The 21,190-nt window shown below is 40.4% G+C and overlaps 1 protein-coding gene across 1 annotated transcript in view; it reads right to left on the bottom strand.

Annotated features, from left to right (window-relative positions):
* The window catches only part of ATP11A (ATPase phospholipid transporting 11A), a 131,861-nt gene extending 110,909 nt beyond the window's left edge, over positions 1-20,952 (bottom strand). Inside the window, exon 1 of the mRNA XM_082330564.1 lies at positions 20,782-20,952. Within this exon, the coding sequence (XP_082186690.1) occupies positions 20,782-20,820 (39 nt within the window). The 5' untranslated portion in view covers positions 20,821-20,952. The remainder of the gene's footprint in view (positions 1-20,781) is intronic.
* Positions 20,953-21,190: the final 238 nt, after the last annotated feature.

The raw sequence follows: 21,190 nt of genomic DNA, 5'->3' as shown, positions 1-21,190 counted from the left end.
GCATGCATCTGCAACTAATCAACCAAAAATAGTCAAGAGTATTAAGACCTTCTACAAGAAAAGTATTTGCTCAATCGACAACCTGTTTCTAGCTTGTCTTTCTACTGAAAGCATAGCTTGCTGATCATTAACTGTTTCGGAAGCATCCTAGGATGCTTTTTTAATCAGAAAGCTATCTAAGCTAGTAATTTTCCCATCTTATTTTTGTCTCTCCTTATTTCAAGGAGTGAAACATAGCAAGAACAGTACTTTATTTCAGTGTTCCCTTCTTACATCAGTCTCCTCACAAAAAAAAAAAAAAAAAAGGGCGGGGGGGGCCCTCCAGAGTGCAGCCTACTTAAGAGCTGAAGTCAGACTGAAGTCAGATCAATTCTGCTGTTAGCTTACCAAGTGGTAAATGGGCTTTGAAGGCAACCCTGGACAGGGAGGCTGCTACATGAGAGACAGGATTTTCCTCCAACCTGGAGGAAATAATGACCCTCACTAAAAAAGAGCAAACTAGTAGCAGAGCATGCTAAAAGAACTTCTAGGATGAGGTCTCAAAATGCAGACAGGAAAGGACAGCAGAGAACTGCAAAAACTTTGCTTATAAAGGGCTCTTGAGCATGAAACCCAGGAAAAAAAACAGGTTTCTCAGAAGCTCAGAAACAGAGGCAGGAAAACCCAAGTGTGGGTTCAACCAGACATGAGTTAGAAATCACCTGTTTTGTGATTTCTAAAGAAAAGCCATTTGCTTTTTCTGCAGTAGACATCGGAGGTACCATTAAAAAAAAAAAAAAAACAAAACACACAAAACATAACCAAACACATTTTGTTATTTGGCAGAAGGACAAGTTATTTCAGAAGCACAAGAACTGGTGCATTCAAATAAGGGAGATGGGAAGGGCTACCCAGAGGAGGAATATGGAGACTTGGAACAGTGATGCATCTCTCTTTTCGTCACATTTCATTTCCTCCTCTGAACATCTATATCTTGGGTATCTACAGCATGCAATTTGTTTCCACAAAAATAGTTTTATATGTATATGTGTGTATACACATACATACAACATGCAGTATACAGTTATACCTTTATTCCCCCAAAAAGAGACAGCTTAAAATAAACTCTGAAGTCTATTCCATGGGATGTTTCAGAACACAAAAAAGTCAGTCCTGTAACTTTTCCCATGTCCAGCAATATTAACACGCTCACATCTGCTATCATGTCTTCCATTAAGGACACGGCATGCGCAACAACTGTTAGAAAGTTAACTAGCAGGCTGTATTTCAGTTCCCCAAGAGACATCAGGAGCTGGCAGAAAGATTACATACGACTGGCAAAAGTTGCTTTCATGCCTCTCCTATTGAAGAATTATCACCATGAAAAAGGTGAGATCATTTTCATCATATTTCTTGCATCTAATAATGCCCACCACTTAAATACACCCCACCACCACATTCTGAAGCAAACCACAGTAGATTTAAGCCATACCTAATGACCAATGAAAAAAAGAAATCATTAAAACCTTTTAAATGTTGTAACATATTTCATAGTATTCATGTGTATTTATTAAGCCCAGGTTATACTCTAAAATGTAAGAAAAAAAAAACCTCAATAGCAAGGATTTTATCTTCTGGTCTTACCCAAAATAGAAATATAACAGGCTCATAAAACAGAGTAACCATCAGCATTTTCAGAGGTGGTATTACTTAAAGAGCAATATAATGTCTGTGCCTTGAGCTACTGTTTTGAAAGCCCACTTTTACAGAAGTGGAAGACAGACAGCCAGATATACAGACACTCTCTAATGGCTTTAGAATGGGCTTATTTTAAAGGAAAACAAAGGAAAACAGTACTGTAATACCACTGAGATGCAATATAAAGCAGAAGCTTCATTTTTATGGAGCTAAACTTCCATGGGTGTACTTTGGATCTGTCTTTCCCCATTTGCAAAAAAGCGAATTTGGATAATTTATGTTAAAAGTTGCTAGACACATTCATGTATTTTTAAAGAGAATAATGTGCTTTCACTCCAGATACACTCAAACTTATAAAAGGCAACTTATATTCTTGTTTGGAGCATAATAAGCAAGAAAGGAAATTAATACTAGTACATAAAAGTAAATCCCAACATCAAAAGTAAACTGCAGAATTGAGGCATGAAAGCAAGCATGTTTGAGCTTTTTACTTAAAAAAAGGATTATTCCTCTCAGGAACGGCCTTTATTTGCTTGCCAGGCAATCCTGCTCATTCTTTTTTAATGCTCTAAAAACTACAGTGGACTCTCACCAGACCAGGATTACATTTTACAGCCTACAGTGAGCTGGGTAAAGGCCATCTCAGTACATCTCCCATCACTAGCACAGACTCAGTTTTGAAATATTTTGAAATAAGGATTTATTATCCCAGGGGGAAGAGGGAGGAACCACAAACACCTATGAAAATGGTAATACTGAAAGGAAGCACATTCTCAGCAGACAGCTACCTCCTCAAACAGCTGGCCCTTGCCATAAGAAGTAGGTAAGCTCCTACCTTCTTCAGAAGTGTTCACATTTCTCCTCAGTTTTATCACTCTTCATTCCAAGCAACAGAAATGGAACAGTAACAGTGAGGAAGGGGAGAGGGGCCAGGTACGGGGTGTCTCAACCAATTAAACATCCAAGGGCTTGCACTTCAAGCTTTATGTCTCAGGACAGAGGGGTACCCACAGGTTTTTTTTTTCTTCTGTAACTTTGGTCTCCTTTACCTTATATGTCTCACTATTTCTGTTCACTCCTTCCCTAGTCTCAAACAGCCTGCATACTTTCCTTTTGCATTTGAACAAAGAAGAAAGAGTACTTTTTGCATGTTCCATTGCACACTCAAAGCATCAACTACACTTGCTTCACATGCTTTCCCCTTCTGCTGAAGTTGTAGCTATACCAATAATCATTGTCATCTTTAAATACTAGTAAGTCACAAGGGAAATTCATGTTCCCATGAGAGTTGATAGCCATGTCTACTATCTTAAAAAATAAATTTAAAAAAATTAGTTTCATTTTTACGACTTTCAAGCAAACAATTCATGCTTTTCAGAAAAAGGATTACAAAGCAAGCTCTCCTAAAATTGAGCCAGCTGAAGTATGGAGCAACAGGAGAATTTCCAACATCCAACCTGTACTACAGTACCATCTTGGATGAAGATATATCACCCTCAGCCGTAAAAGTGGTATTACTTAGATTTTTATCATGCTTAAAACCCACCTACACCATTCATGTCTTAACTAAACTGAGACCATTACTCCTGCCATCTATGTATCATAAACCAAACAAACCCGATCTTATGTGCAGCATTTCATAAATAATTTAGAATGACAATTTCTTTTCCTTTAGATCAGGACTTCAGCCCGTTGAGAACAAGGAATCTTTACTACTCTTATTAAATATTTACTATATGGCTGTTCTGGCATCATCACAAGAAACACTGCATACAAATGTTATGCATTAGAAAAATACAAAAGCTACGTTTAAAACATTTAAAAGATGCTGGCAAGTGGACAATAGCTGGGAAATGCAAATAAAGCTGACAGCCTAACTTTCACTGTTGATTCTTTCCAGGACAAAAAGCAGCCACACAAGACAGCTTAACTCTTTGCTTTAAGGTCAACATGCATCAAGGTCAACATGCATCAAGGTCAACATGCATCAAGGTCAACATGCATCAAGGTCAACATGCATCAAGGTCAACATGCATCAAGGTCAACATGCATCAAGGTCAACATGCATCAAGGTCAACATGCATCAAGTAGTTTTCCATAAAATGGACATTTGTCACTACCTGAAAAAAAATTAAGTAAAAACATTTTTAGTGAAGCAAACAGACAAATCAACTTGTTTCCCCATACAGCTTTCCATCAGTGTATGTTATAAACTTAGAAAGGTCACAAGTGTTTACCAACTTCATGTATGCAATAAAAGTGTATCTATCCCCCTCTCCCAGCCACATTTCTACCGTAAGAAAAGCAAACCTAACAAATCTAACTAGGAGTGTAACATCTACAAGACAACCCATATGATGATGCAGAATGCAGGGGGCCTTAAAGTAACACACTATCTTCAGCATCCCATCCCCTGTCACCAAAGGGGATTAACATTATGTTAAATTAACATTACCATTATGTTAAATCTGTTGTCTTAGACTGTTTCACCAAGCTTTTACATAGCTGTCCTGGCAGTAGTCATATAACCATATCTCAAAGCAACAGGCACACAGCACACTTACGAGACTTAGTAATCCCATTGCCACTTTCAGATTTAAAAGCATAACTGCCTATCCCAATCGACAGAGCTACAGCTTGCACTGCAGCAATAACCACAATTGCTGGTTTCTGGCAGGACTCAGCACACACTAATGCAATGATTTTTCCAAGTGAGTCTCCAGTAAGAGGCCAAAGGAGCATGCTTCCCTCAGCCACTTACTCTCTCTACAAAACTGTTAGAAGACAATATTAAGTATCACAGTCTCCTGCAAACCATGTGCCTGCAATAATAAGCTTCCAGATTTTAAGTGAAGCAGCAGCAACCAGTGCCCTCACAAAAAACTTTCCAGCCTAAGCATCAGATCATTATTTGGATAAACAAAAATCTTCCAAAACAGACTTGGACAAGACCAAAATAATGCTGGATGGGAATGTTTTCAGGTGATTCTCCCAGGTACAAAGCTTGCTTTCTAGCTAGTAGGCCAGACCAAAGTTTCAAGGCCTTCAGTCTCAGGACAGCAGGGCACCTATTTCAAAAGATGCCTTTATTTTCTAACGCCTTTCCTAGCAACAAGCAACCAGGCTGCAACACTGGCCATTCTGCAATCCATTTCTCTGAGAGCAGAGGGTGAACACACTAACATTTCCCCATTGTAAAGAATGAAGTAGCCCTGAGCTACCATAAGCTAATCGCTACTGTGCTCAGCACCAGCTTTCAATCCTCTTTTGCTGCCAGTCTGAATTGCCACTTTCAATTCCATCAATCAGACAGACACCCACTGAATTAGGAACTGCACTTCTTCCTAGCACAGCCGGCCAAGAGAGCTGCACTGTTTTCTGTACTAATGACTTGAGAAGGTACTAAAATAAAGTTTTGGCACTGACGTCCACCCAGAGAAGGTACTCCCATCATTACTGGAGATGGCTATCATTGTGTTTTTCTTTTTAGTATAAGAGAGTCATGCAAAAATATATTTAGTAACCTAGTATGGCATAATCCTTTCAATCATATGCTTCAGCTCAGCTTGAGGGAGATAACAAAAGCACGTTTTGTTGGCTGTAGTTTTCCAAGCACCAAAGGCAGTTGGATCTGAGGATCAATTTATCCCTCCTACATAAGGCCCACCACACAGCAAGAGCTGATTTGGCTCAGCTGGGGATCAGATGACCCAGATCAGGCCGTTGGGAAGGACAGAGGCAATTTCTCTGTTAGGCTAGGAGAACTCATTTGGACTTCACTGTGCCATTTCCTGTAACTTCTCAAAAGGGATGCATATGAGAAGATAGACAGGCCTAGGGCAAAGAACAGCAGCTAAACCCTACCGGCATAAGAGTACAGGCTCAAGGAGGGTAACCGTGGAACAGTGAACCAGGAGACCTGAGCAGAAAAGGACCTGTAAGAAAGGCGTTTCAGAAGAGATAGGAACCATAGTAAGATCAGCTGAGGCGGCACTAAAGGGAAACTGAGGCACTAGAATAGGATGCGTCTGGGCTTCAAGACCAGTATACTATTTCGAGATGGTGCATAGAAGAACAAAGCATCCTCAACCACCTGCAGAGGAAGCAAAGCTGGACAACCAGTGCTTTAGCAAGCCATACGAGGCTGTTAGATACCATCCACAGCAAGGGTTGCATACTTTCTGGTATTGATTACAGCTAGAGTTCAGGCTCAGAATTTAAGCCTTTTCAGGAATGTCTCCAGCGTTTTAAAAGGCTGCTGCAAACAGACTGCACACCCATGAACTGTGCAAGGTGAGACCAGATGTTTTAACACATTTGCTAATGAAAATACATTTTTAGTGAAGAGCAACAGCTCAGTAGTTTTATGTAAATGGATGGAATGGCTGAGCCCAGTATGGAAGGAGCATCATTAATCCCACAGAAGTCTTCTTCAAAGAGATGAAGAAAAAATCTTCCTCCTGGAATAGTCTGTCAAAGCTTCCAGATCCTCTTTTAGAACCTGCATCTTTTAAGAGTGCATCCCACAATTTAAACCACTTAAGCCGGTAGATTCACTTTGCCCCTTTTATTTTATTTCATTTTTTTTTTTAAGACCAAACTCCAATCAGAAGCCAGAAACCTGGCTTAATTTGCCAATTTAGTGGTCAAGTTCTAAATAAAAGTTCCAGCAAGCTTCAATTGACCACATAAGTGGAGAACAGAGAAGTATTTATAGCTCGCTCTCCCTCAGCCACCAGCTCAGAAACCACAGAAGGACACATTACAACACATGACTTCAAGCACATGACATCAAGTGCTCAACTTCTCTTTCAGCCAAGGACTCCCTCTTCTATGGAATATTCTCTCACCTTCCTTCTTTCTTTGCTATTTTAAAACAGATATAGAAACCCATTGCATTAACATGCCCCAAACTATTTTAAGAACACTTAAGTCAGGTACACTGAGATCAAGGCGGTTTTACTTCCTTACTTTCCTTCTGAAGAGTCAAATAATCTTCACCACCTTTTACTCAGCTTAAGACCTCAGAACCTTTCCAGAACTCATCAGCTCTTAACCCAGTAAGAAGTCCTTCAAGAACAGCTTACAGACCATTATTGTGATCCAATATTTTTTATGGTAATAGCATTGAATAAATAAGTCTGTTTATATGGACACCCGGAGTTGATGCCATTTTCCATCTTCTGTCTCTCATTCCTACATTCCCCAAACTGAACACACATGTAGTTTCAACACGTAAATAAAAAGCTCCAGAATAACTTCTCAGAGTGCATGCACCCACAGTCAGTGCTCCACGGTGACACAAACTATCTTGTCATGAAAGCTGAGACTGGCCAGCTTAAGTCTCAAGGGCACAAGCATTTTCACACTTTTTGTTACTAATTAAAGTCTAGTAGCTTTTCTTTTCCAGTCTCCCAGGTCACACTTACACACCAGCAGCTTCCAAATCAAGTTATAGGCATGTAGCCTCTTCAGGCTCCAGGAGAAGTTCCCCATCCACGGCTCTCTACCCATCTAGCTACTCACTACCATCCTCTTTCAAAAAGGTTAGGGCTTCCTTATATACTATGAATATCTGGATTAAGGAACATGAATCAGTCAAGCTTAACAAATTACTCAGTAGTTGAAGAAAAATCCGTATTTTTTTTTTTTTCAATGGAAAAAGGTTTTGGAATAGCCACATGAGCAATTAAAGCCAGTAGGGAGCGATGACAATAACTGGGTATAGGCTGATTGTAATAACTTTTATTTAACTGGAAAAACAGGCGCCAGGAGAAATACTTTAACCTAGTCAGGTCCACAGCTATTAAAGCCTCAGCTCCACCTACAGTAGTTTTTACTGAGCAGATATACGCAGGGAGGTTGCTGTGAACCTCTATTATGGTAATCTTAAAGCATGAATGAACAAACACACCAAGCGATATAATTACTGCTCAGAATAACAACCTGTGGAGTCTGTAGGTTATCACTTTAAAATGTTATGCAGCTTTATCCACAGAGCCTGTTTTAAACCAGGATGTCTGCTCAGAGATGAAAACCAAGATGGCTGCAAAAGAGGCAAGAGAGTATTTTCTCCTTTAAATTAACATTAAGCAGAAGTCAATGGTTCTTATTTTAGAATCACAATAATGCAGGCTAGAAGGGATCTCTCCAGATCATCTGGTCACTTTTTATGGAAAGAGTTAAAAAGCATGAAGCATTCTCAGACTAGTCTGACATTAACAAATGTTTTGTTGCCTGTTTTAGCAATACCAAGTTTAAACAATTATTTTCCAGAGAAAACCTTGGTTTTTAAGCATTTGACACTGGCCTTTCACACTAAACCAAGGAAACCTTCCTTTACCAGTCTCCTACAGTTGCCTGTGAAACGGCTAAAGGCGTTATAGGCTTTCACAATCTTAAAAACAGATTCCTGCGCTGGCTAGCATCCTTATTTCAATAAAACATGTTCTAATACACACATGGGAGGAAATGCTAAGCATATAATGGCTGTTCCGTTTTCCTTCAAGTCATTATGCTTGGATTGCACTTAGAACTTTGGGAAGGTCATGCCACATGACATGCAAGTGCTACAAGAGAGTGCACATCACAGGCTTAGTTTGGGGAAGAAAGGTTGGAGTTATTTCCTGGTTGGTCAGTTTGCTTTTAAGTAACATTCCCTCCAGTATGTAGTCCCCCAAACACTTCTCCTCATTCCATAAATCATAAGGCTTCCTGACACTCATATAAAAGCGTTAACTCCCACCCCTCTCCCAATTCCTCCTTTTCTGATGCCAGATGCTACCTGCAAAACAAGCCAGTGTTCCACGGATGTCAGCGACTTGTCAAATCAGCCCTGACTCATCAGTCACTCTGGGATGTCACTGCATCTCAGCTAGAAGCACTATCTAGAATGCCAGCACTCAGCAGCACACTTTCCGTCACAAGTGCAACTTGCTACTACTTCACCCATTTCAGCTTCAAACCCAGAGCAACAGCTCACTTTTCAGAAATGCACCCACATATACTCCTTGCCCAATGGTTTGTCACTCAGAGTGAAGTAAAACAGATGTCTCTATCAACAAGCCAACAGCACATCCAAAATAGAAGGGAAAAGAAAGAGCAAACCTGTCTCCACTGCCAGAGTCCCTTCTGACAGCTCTTACAAGATTACAAGAGCTATATGCCACTGCATCAGCCTGCTTAACATTTCTTTGGTCTTTTCTACATGGCACAAGAAACTGATGAGAAGTCCAGATCACACCTTTAATCAGTTTAAGGAAGAAGTGACATGATACAGCTGCTGGCAGCCAGCAGCAGCACCACAAACCTGCTTTTCCACTCCTGTGCTGATCTAACCACCCAGTGCCAGGCAGGAAGCTCCCTGTGCTCAAGTCCGGGGGCTGTAAAGACCACGTTTCCACTATTCCCCTGTGCATCTCCAAGACACAGATATGAATTTGACAGTGAAGAGTGCAATGGCACTTTCTCTCCTCATCATAATACTCTTCAAAGACCAGCTAAAAGCCACATAACCAAGCAGCTGCTATTCTGCAGCAAAAAAGTCATTATAAGCAGAATTAAGTGGTCTGACTGGGGGCAGAGAGAGTAGGTAAGAAGAAAAGCCAATGCTACAGTCTTACTAGCCTTAAAGGTTTAGAAGTATTTGCAGTTGTCTCACTTAATGACTAAACTGCAACCATGACTCAACCAAACTTTGTTTGGCTTTTGTCATCATTTTTAACATGCAAAAAAGCAAATGCATGTGTAAAAGCATTATTATTTTCAGTTTAAAATACCTTGTAATTTGTTACATGCAGGAAAATAGCAACAGAATACTGATATTTTAATTCTACATGCCCAGCAGAAATCTAGCCTCAAGTCATCTTTTTAATATATTTTTTTAAAATCCTATTTTATATATATGCTGACATAAAAGCTCTTTGAACAAGTTACAGCAGACACCATTAACAGAGTAAAAATGCTCAAGGTAACCTTTTCACTCACTCCTTAGGAAGGAAGTCTGGGGCTTAAGAACCTCCCTTTAGGGAAAAAAAGATAAGCCTGGGCTGGAAGAGACAGGAGATGTAAAACCACAATCCAGATTGCCCTTTATAAACCTGTGTTTATACCTGCCTGTGTTCACTGTGCACTGCTTCACAAAAGCACGTGAAGCTTTCCTATTGCTTCTAGGTCATTACTTCCATTAAGTATGGAAGTTTAACTTCCTTATGTCAGCCAAAAACTTAACAGCATCAAGAAGTCAACATATTCATGAATCATGTTAAAGGGATCATGCAGTTGAGGGCTGAGGACAGAGCATTTTTTTCATTTTCCCTTCATTTCTCCCCTCCCAATGCCAATACACAGGCACCTCCTAGCAAATTAGGCCATCTGGTCACCTGACAACTGTAAATAGTAAATGGTCAGTTAACACTATTTAAGAGATTAACAATACTCCAGCATTCACAGGTGAAGTTATGATAAACCTGTGGGTTAGGTTTTTTTTTTTTAATCTTAGAAGGTGAAAGAATTTTCTAGTTGTGCTCAATGACTGTCATCAAACAAAATTCTTATCTCAGCTTTAACCAACCTGCCCCCATCCTCCCCACTATGATATTAAAGACCAGCCATATATTTAAGTCGCTATATATCTGTTGTACAGAGGATATACATTCTTGCAAAGACCTTAAAGTCAAGAAAAAGTGGATTTATTTAGAAGCCCTAGAACTGCTTTAGTTTAAGGTAGTCAGGAATTGGTTGAAAATCTGGTACAAAAGGATAAAAATACTAAACATTCTTAAAAATGAGACAGTACAAGACATTTTTTAAATCTATACATTTGATTTTAAACATTAAATTAACTTGACAATGTTTGTAATACTTGAGGTTACCTAATAAATCTTTGAGGGTTTTTTTTAAGCCTAGATGATGAACAGAAGGTTTTTATGAGAACTAAGCTTTCCAAAGTTCATACTGGTGGTCAGGAAGCTAGAACGTGAAAGATTTTTAAACTAACTCTTACGATCACACTTACTGTTAACGTAATTCCACTGATAAATCAAAGAAAAGGAAACTACATGTAATTTACTAGAAAGGAGTTGAAACTATTCTATAATACACAAAACACCAACAGCATTTTGGTACATTCCATGTTTACAGAGAAAATGCTGAGCATTAAACTAAAGAAAAGCACTAACATTAATCAATCAAAATCTGCTTATAGTGTAAGGAGTCTTTTTAACCAAAGCAAAATGTCTGGCCCAAACTTATTTACATTATATTTCTGCTAACATCAGCATAAGAGTTTATTTTTTTTAGCCACGACTTGGTCAATAAACTGTTTTGAGCCTACCTTTGCAGTATCCTCTCTCATACATATCATATTTCACATACTGAAAGAGCCTGTTTCTACATAGGTACGTTTTATGGTAAGATTAAATGGCAGCCTGGTTTCTAAGAGCTTTCATGGCAGTTAAATTTGAAGTAATGTCTTCTCCCTCTTAAGGCAGGGGTGGATCACAGAATAAGCAGGACTTCAACCTTCCCAAAAACGTTTCCTCCATATTTGTTATACTCTACCCAAAACACATCCAGTGATTGACAGGTCATTTCTGTTACTCACCAGTAAAGTTTGATACCAGGCTTTATAGCTAAAGTCATAATGATAGCCTATCAGGTACCAGGATTAAAACATCTGAAGACAGAAGGCATGCAAGGGCATAGCGCGAAGCCAAAGCCATAGGCAAAGACACCAGATGTATTTTAACAGAAGACCACAACTCTCCTTGAAGTCAGCTTTGGGACCCCAGAGCCAAACACTCCACTTATTCAGGAAACACTGTTTATGCCAGTCTGAGAAATTACAGTTTATTTGACTCCAAGTCACCTCATGAATAAGATGAAATAGACTTCAGCTTTTTCCAGACCGCCCTTCTTCAGGTGTATTATTATCCATAAGTAAGACTAGACCGAACTCTCTAGACTAGTGTTCTGCAAGAAACAAAACTAAAGGAACTATGACTATCAGTAACCTACCTACAACTGCTAGTAATAAACTTGACTGCAAGAGCAATTTCACAGAGGCAAGGGTCACTTAACTATCTTCTTTGTACCTTTGCAGTGTACTGTCCACATGTCATGGAAGTCAGTCAGTTCTATCATTTGCAGGACGGATTTGGTAGCCAAATCTCCAAAATACACACAGCCATTTTTTCCCCTCACATTAATCATTATACTGTCTTATGCACATCGTATATGTTCCAATAACAGTAGTGTTTTTCATGGCTTTATTTTGTAATGACCTCCTGACAAGTATTGCAGTTTTATGTTAGCTATCAAATGCCACTGCTGATTCAGATCCACCTCAAGAGAGGCCACTTATATTCATTATGAGTGGCATAAAATAGTTATACAAGCACAGAAAATGGATACTAGTGTTTGTACTTCGTTATAATCATTTGTGCAAACAACACATTAATAGTACTTTGAAAAGATGTGAAGGGCTATGTAAAATGCTAAGCATGAACTGCAAGTTGCTAATGCAATTCCGATTCCAAGAAATCCATTTCAGTTCATCTACATGTCTACTTCACAATGTAAACTAGAAGCATTAGAGACAAAAAAACTACTGGGTAAACAGTTCAGTTCCTTCCCTCTCCCCAGTTCATCCACACAATTTTCTCCAGACAAGTACTTCATACACAAAGTTTCTTTTTTTCTGCATATAACTGGTTTGATTATTGACATTAATTTTGCAAAACTTTACTGGCACATCTGATGTGCTTTTCAGAGGATTTCACAACATCCTGTCTTAGTGGTGAAGTAGAAGAGCCTAATTGTCCTTAATCCTCTATTTAAAATAGGTTAGATGAAATCCTCTTTTGACTGAAGCAAAGAGATTAGTCAGTGCCACCAGGAAAAAGAAACACTATTCCCCCCTCACCCAGCCTGGTATCTAGATGAGTTTAATGATTAATGAAGGAAACAAATTAACCAGTCTCTTATTTCTAAAAGGGAAATTAGTCTACAGGGAAGAGCAGAATAAGTGGAGAAGTGTCCCTATGAAATCTCCAAATTCATAAGCTTTCATGCTTGTAGTAACTACCATGATAACATAAAGAAGAACAAGCATGTCAGAACATGGTTTCACAGTATACCTCAGTAACCAGACAGAAGAGCTAGTATGAAGTCGTCGTCCCCCCTCTTTTTTTTTTTTTTAACATACCAATACACATCTGGATCCCTGGTAAATCTTGGCATAATTCTTGACGTTGCCAAATGAAGTGCATACAATTTCAGGAAGTACCTGTGCACACATCTGCATGTGAATGCACATGCATGTATGCAGATAGAGTAATAAAGGGGGAAATCAGGGGTAGCAGAAGGGGAAGCAGTGTAGAACTGCTGAAGTTACTGTTAAGTAACAAGAAAAAAAAAAAAACAACCCTAAAACAGTGATTATAGGCTTATGTCCACACCCAGTTTTCTTCCTGTGACATAGTAATTTTATTACCTGAAAGCATTAAGCAACCCTTACAACTTCTCTCTATGGAAGAGCTGGGTAATACTTTGATCCCTGTCCTAAGGAAAGATGCATGCACAGAGAAATTGACATCCAGATCCACAAAGATATTTAGGTGCCTTATCAGTCTGTGGTCTTCTGTGATGTTCCAAACAAACTCCCCAGCCACTGGCTCATCTCGGTCTCCTAGAATAATCCAGGCTAGGCTGACAGTTTCTTCCTAGAAAGAGTGCATTTTTAATATAGTATCACAAATACTCAACACTTAAAAAACTAAAATCAAAGTTAAATTGAAAAAAAAACAAAACACTTTTCATGATGACTCAGAGCGTGTTTGTGCCACAGGCTTCTCAGAGTCAGTACAGAGAGTGAAGAAAAAAAAAAAAAAAAACAAAAACACACAACTGGTGTCTGTATGATATAGAAAAAGAATCCTTGGTTTGCCTTGTCTACCTGCAGCTGTTGCCATGGCAATTATAGCAGAGAAGATAATAGCATTCCAGTGCCATTCTGCCTCATAGCTCAGGATGAACTTCAACTGAAATGTCCCTTGACAATTATACAAATAGAAATACTACATTATCCTGTGTAATGGTAAACCAGTAGAATAAGAAGCATTATTCTGGAAAAATATAATCTGACTAAAAGAATTACATGAGGAGAGGCAGGCTATTTTGCTCAAAAACACCCAGTAAAGTTTAATCCAGTTGCATAACAGGTGTTAAAACATCTGCTCAGTCTTTTCTGTGGCACAGGTTTCTCTTGGTTTCCTCTCACTGCCACACCTGCAAATGACATGGAGGAGGCATCTCACTGTCAATCAGGCTGCAGCTCCTCAAAAAACACAACTGTTTTCTAGTCACACTTAAACCTAGTTAGATCAAACAAGCTTATTATCCCCATCTCGACAGCACAAACAGTAGCCAGCTATGATATTTATGGAACGTTTTACTTGTCAGCCCAGTTACTGTTTTCTAAGTGTTTTGGGTTCAAAAAAGCAGACTCAGAAAATCCCAATCCATTTTACCACTTTTCTTGTTTCAATTACTATTGTATGACAAGAACAAAGAATGAATGAGAAACTATGACCAGAGATGTGAAGCTATAAATGGGCTACGTTGTATCTTGCCCTCTTTCATTCCCAAAAATTATTTTGAAAAGGCTTCCTGCTTTCAGTATTGATACTCTGTGGTGCTTTAGAAAAGGCATAAAAGCAGAACTATATTAAATATTTTTTTTAAATCAATAACACACTATCAAAAGACAAAAGGAACTATGCAGTTCTCATCTCGGAAGAGACAAGTATTTTTGATGCTAAAAATGGCAAGGTTAAAAGTTCTTGATCTATTTTAAGTCACCGAAACACTTCTACAATTTAGATGCTCCAAAAGCAATGTTTTCTACTCTCAGAGAGCATCTGATGAGTACAGATGAGCAATGTTTTGTAGTCAATAGCAACCAGCTTGTAATATGTACTCTGGCTTCCTGCAAGTGAGCTGTTTTACATACACAATGTCCTATTTTAATTTGTTTATTCTCAAAAGAAAAAGGAAATCATGTTTTTCTTGTGTAAATTAGCTAATTGATGGGGTAGGTGGAGGGGGAAAACAAAGCCCATGCAATTCTTCATGCTTACTGCCCCTCAGCAATAATTAATTGATAGGGAAAGGAAGGGTGTCTGGGGTTTGGTTTGGGTTTGGTTTTTTTTTCTGAGCCTCAGATTATACTGAAACATCTTAAGAGTACATTACAAAACCAGAATGAACACAACAAGACTCACTGCTAGTACACAAGAGCTAGTTCGGTTTGCAGAAGTGCCAAATCCTGTCAGCCACGCTCAACGTTCAGCAGAATTAACTTCTGAGGCAAGTAAAGCTTTCAAACTTTGCCTTTTTTAAATGACAGGCTGAAAAGCATGCAGGCAGCACGCCATACAGACTCTTCCCACCCCCCAAAAAGAAGTAGTTAGGACAGTAACAAAGCAATGGCGCTTGGGGAAAGAGGAATTCAGAAGCTACTCCTGCTGTCAGAGGCGCTCTGTCACGCATCCCACACCAGAAAGAAGCGGTACGCACAGCAAAGCAGATATACCAGATGGGAAGCAGCTCAGGTTTCAAGAAAACATTGTGACACACTGACTTCCACAAGAGGTAACAAAAATGCATTACATACCAGGTATAGACACAAACTCTTCAGAAATGCAAGTTATCAGTTGCTGACCTGTGAATACAGGCAGAGCCCCTATTGAAAACATCTTTTGTACAATCAAGACAGTTTGCAAAGAGTCAGGACATAAACACATTTATGTGACATTTAAAACAGCTTAAGATTTTGTCAAATTATATCCCTGGAATGTAAAAAAAAAAAAAAAAAGCAACAAACCACAAACCTTTTGACTTACAATAAGTGACAGCTAGGAAGAAAACAGTGTTTATTTTAACAGGCACCCTGACTAAGAAACATCGAGACAGTACTAGTTTGATATCAGTCTGCAAGGGTGCAGAGAAAGCTGAATGACTAGGAGCAAAAGCAAGAACTGGAACGCAAGGGTAGCCTCATACGTATTAACTGAACTTAGATTAAAAACAGGAGGTCATCTGAAACGCTTGATAAATGGACTGTTGTTTTAGACACAAATAATTCCAGAGCACTGAGGCTTACAATTTCTCCAGCTTTCAGGTCAAAGCAGTTACCAGCCTTTGCTGTATCAAAGCTAGATAAATGGAAAAAAACCTGAAGCTCAATATTCATTATTTCTACCAAGACTACATACACAAGTAAAATACTTAGAAAGTCTAATTAGGAAACAGTTTTAGAATTATACTGCCAATAGAAACAACAAAATTGTCTAAATCGATGACCAAAAGCCACAGGCTGCTGTGAAACTTAGTAGGGAACTTGCTAAAAACCCCTAACGTAACTTCCTGGTTAGGCTAGGCAATCACCATCTCAAACTATGATTAAAGTTGACCCACTTCTATAAAAGTGAAAAATAAAGCATCCATTTGTAAACTCATTTATTCTAACCTCCCCAAAAAAAGATTTTTCATAAATATCTGCAGAACTAATAGGCCAGAAGCTTCCCAGAGGCCAGAGCTGTAACAAATCACTGTTCCTTCTGGAAGTGAATCTTATCTGCTGCTATACACATTTAGAGATATTTACACAGGCAACAAATACTTAACATCCAGATTTGTAATCCTGAAGTAATAGGAGAACATGAAAGAGGAGAAGCGATAAAGTGGCAGGATCTCTAAATATACTACATAATACAGGCAAAACAGTTCAGTAATACAGACCTCTGACCCAGTAGTATTTATTGTACAACCCAAAGGCACCAACCTGGGCAGGAGCATTTACTGATGAGGGCCAGCTGTCTTACAAATACAGAACAGACTGTCACCATAGACTGCAAGATGTTTAGCAACCATTTAGTGTCCAAACAAACATATGCTGAAGAGTGACATTTTTCCAGATTGCCCAGATATATTCAAACCCACAACATTCAGGAACATTCAAATCCACATTCAGTCATAACCAGCCATTGTGAACATACAAAAGACATATGCACATGTTTTATTAAGGAAAGTAAATGTTCATTTTATGAAAGACAAGATGTCATCAAGACTTGTTTTAAGATTATTAGCCATCTCTTGACCATAAAGAGGAAGAACCCCAGAAGTCCCAAGATCAGCAAGAAATAATTTACCAGAGATAACTAATGCAATTGCAGTTATATGGGCAAAACACATTGCTTCATGATATCCACACAGCGTCCCAAATAATCTAACTATAAAACAGAAGCTAATCTTTTATGGACACAGTTTTAATTATCATTATATGTTTGTTTTTTCTCTAACTACTGTACTGCTTAATATTAAGCTAACAAGTTCCTCTCATTACTGAGCACACAGCAGGCTCTGTGTGACACTTATAGGACAGTACACACTAATTCCATATTCTCAGGCTGTGAGGCTGCCCCCTCCTTGGGGTAGCACACATCCTCTGAGAAACACACAAGCAATCCAAGGAGAAGACAGAGAAGCATGTTGTCTGATGCAAAAGCAACATCCAGAAAGAGGTTATATTTCAATAGAGTATGTGACAAACAGCAGCCCCCCCAAGGCAATTTTCATACTACCCCCACATAGCCATTATTTCTATTATTTGGGAAAGTAAATTAAACAATACAGTTGTCAAAATTTATCTTATCGTAGAAGGCTTATTCAGATTCTGTGGTTCCACATACTGGAAAAGCTGTATATAAAGATGTTTCTATCTTGTTACTTACAGATGCCTCTACTATAGCTCATACAGTTTGAAGCAGTAAAATATATAGAATAATCTCAGACGCAATTAAGAAAAGTTACATTGCTATATTTCAACTTGAAGGATCATGAAGCATTTAGAAAACTTCATTGAACTTCATGTCAGCTGCACTGCGGTGAAACAAACAGCTTTTATATATCACCAACAGTCCTAAAAATTGTGTATAGCTGCAATAATGGTAAGGGGAAATAAGAGCTAAAGTGAAAAAAAAATTAAAAAATTTGCAGGATGGATATAACGAGGCAGAACAACAGAATGTCAATTTAGAAATTTAGTAAGACATCACTGCCTCTGTCCTAAGAGGCTACACCACCTCTTGGCGAAGAGGTATAAACTATAGTATGACTAGCATGCTGAACATGTATCTTATTCAACCCACATCACTGAACTGTTCCAATGCGTGGAAGATACAAAGACGACACTCAATGCAGTTAAAACAGCAGACAAGTATTTGAAAATGCTAACCAGGAAACTGACTTCAACTTGAACTGACAGCACCCAGTCACTGTTACGCTTCCACAGGGCCTTGGAGATACGTGCTATTTTGCATTGCTCCAGGACAGCGACTGCAACAACAGTAAGGGAAAGGGGGGACCTTCACAATCAGGACAAGAACCCTGGTATTTAACTTATGCCTTTATGTCCTACGACATATAGTACAGGGAAGGAAAAGAAATGATGCAGAACTCTGAGAAACCATCCTCTTAGAAGTCTCCATTAGTACAATGCATAGCAACTGTTTGTTATCCCACGATCACACCATAGCACCGGTAAGAGCTCCCAGCTACCTCCACATCTCCAGCCTGCATCAGCCAGGGTTCTCAGGATAATCCAGAGACCAGTCTGCTCTGGGAAGGACCTGCAGCTGAGCAAGGCCAGGACACAACTTGCAGAACAAAAACTCATAGTTCTAGGACCTCGATCATTGAATAGTTTCTGTAGAGATTTTAACTAAACCCAAGCTTGAGTTTACTTTGATACAAGCACAAAATGTACCTATGTTCTCTGGCTCTCCTGCAGAAGTGTCACTGCCTTGTTTCCCTTATTAAAAAGCAGCTTGGAAAGAGGCAAGCACATCTACACTTGTGAGGCATAGCTGGTGTGTATAGAGCTTGAGCGAACAACTATGGAGCAATACTGACAACATGCATCTGCTACTCATGTACAGCAGTCAGTTTCAGGCCCACCATTCAAACCATTAATTTTCATTTTCACTGCTGTAGCTGTACAAAAATAGTTGAACCACGGAGATAAAAAAACAAAAAGAACACAAACCACACACACAGGCATCAGCTTGCCAGATATTAATAACCTTACTGAAATTATGAACAAAATTTATTTACAGCAGCTTTTTTCAAAATGATCTTTCCTTGGAAGAAAGGATTCAAAATTAAGAAACTGAAGGAATGCAAAAGAACAAGAAGCAACAGGTGAAAATATACAAGGGAGCCTGGAACAGCTAGGCACTTATTTAGACATAGCCTATTGGCATACATACAATACAGAAAGTAGTGTGATCTAGGAAATAGGAACACTTCCTCACATGAGATATAATAATGTTTCATTTAGCTTTTAGACTGCACTCTCATCAGCAGTGAAAGAGGGCAATGACAGTCCACAACTTAAAAGCTCAAGTGCCTTATTTTCAACACACTGTCTTCTCACATACATCTTCATCTTTTAAAGTAACTACTGTAGTTACTCTCAAGCCTGTTTCTTTTATATTCGATGCTTAAGTCTACTCTGAAAGAGAGGTCAGCAACAATGTTACGCAGAAGAGATTTTAGAGACCACAGTATGCTCTATGCACAATGAATGCATTATTTGTACAGGTTCCAGAAGTGAGCACACAAACACACATACAAAAAAAAAGAAAAATCTTAACCTGAATCCAACAGTTTGATCAGCACTGATAGATCACTACACCCAAACTGATCCTGCCTGCTTCCAAACAGAGCCCAGCACAGTTCACCTGACCTATGCATATCCACAGAGACTACTACTTCTCTTATACCTCATTATATTTTGAGTATTCTCCTCCTTCCCTCACGGCCACTGTCTCAGGATCCATATACAGATAGCTGCTTTCAGTACACTCCTCTCCATTCTCTCCTCATCCCACATAATACACTATTGTAAACAGAAAAAAAAAAATCCAGTCATTTTTCACCTCTGCTATTTTTCTTTGTTCATACTTAAAGAAAGACTTCAGCCTGTATTATGTGGAGATAGCTCCTGACACGCACAAAACTAAGTGTATTTACTTTTGCTTGGTCAGAGCATGAAAGCTTCCTCACAGTACTTTCTGCATGGGAGGAAAAGCTACATGTATTTGGAAAGCCCAATTACCTCCCCCCATCTTTTTTAAATTTGTTCTACATCCAAAACCAGAAGTTTGGTTTGCAGTTTCCTGGTATTAGTGGTCCCCAACCCTTGTATTGTACAACCCGGCACTGACTGGCATTCCACCAATTTATTAAAACCATTATCCTGAACATTTGTTAGGGATTCAATGAAACTGGATTCCCACTCACTGCCACACCTCAACCTATGCTTGAATCCGCTCTAATGCATTACTGATTTGCTCTTTCAGGCGGTATAGGTGGGGGAAAACACATTGACCGATAAGCAAGATCAACTCTCTTTCCCCAAAGTACACCACGTTTAGTGCGTTTGAATCTCACCACGCACTAGAAACCTTAAGGCTATTCTGACCATTCGCCAGTGGATTTAAATTGGACAATTCCCCAAAAAGCAGCTTGACTGAAATAGTATAACAAGGAGAAAGAAAGAAAGAAAAAAAAAAAAAAACCACACACACTAGAGGTTTTATCTGCCCTGATAAGCACGTATCTCAGCAGACTGTACATTACAGCGCTTTGAACTTAGGTCAGCCCGTTCTGGTTTGGCGAAGGACCGCCCCGCAGGCGGCCGCCCGGGGAGAGGGCTGCAGGGAACCCATTCGCAGCCGCGGCAGCCCCCGCTGACACCGAAAAGGGGGTGCAGCGGCCCCCGGGGCCGCCCCGGCCCCCGGGCGAGTCACGGGACCGCCGACCTCCTGACCGAGCCCCCGCGGCCAGCGGGGGCCACCGCGCCGCCCAGCCACCCCGCAGAGGCTCAAGGCCTCCCTCCGCCTCACCGGGCGGCGGGGGCTCTCCCATCCGCTGGGGTACGAGCCGCGCTTTCAGGGGAAGCCCCGGAGAGGGCTTCCTCACAGGCGGCTCCCGGGCCGGCGGGGCCCCGGCGGGACGGGCCCGGCCGGCGGTACTCACGTATCGGCTGATGAGGGTCCGGAGGAGGCTGCAATCCATGGCGGGCGGGCGGCCGCCGCTGCCCAGGCACTCAGGACCGCGCCGCCGGGTGCTCGCCGGTGCCGCCGGGCTCCCTGGCTCGCCTCACTTTCCACATGCAGGGGACCGCGCTCGCCCCGCCGGACCGCTGTTACCCCGGCCCGGCGCTCGCCGCCGTCCCCGGCTATGCCACGTGCTCGCCGCCGCCGCTGCGGCGCGGCGTCCCGCGGACCCTCATGCCTCCCGGCGTCGCCGCCGCCACAACACTTTCGTGGAGGGGAGGCGGGGAGGGAAAACCGCCGCCTACCGCTGCCGAGCCCGCCGGATCCCGTGAAGGGCTCGCCCCGCTCCGGCTCCCGGCTCCCGCCCCCCGCGCTGCTCTGCCCGCCCC

This window comes from Platalea leucorodia (genome assembly GCF_965183815.1).
Source record: "Platalea leucorodia genome assembly, chromosome: 2".
NCBI classification, from domain to species: domain Eukaryota; kingdom Metazoa; phylum Chordata; class Aves; order Pelecaniformes; family Threskiornithidae; genus Platalea; species Platalea leucorodia.
The sequence above is the reverse complement of the archived record's forward strand: the minus strand, read 5'-3'. Positions and strand labels throughout refer to the sequence as shown.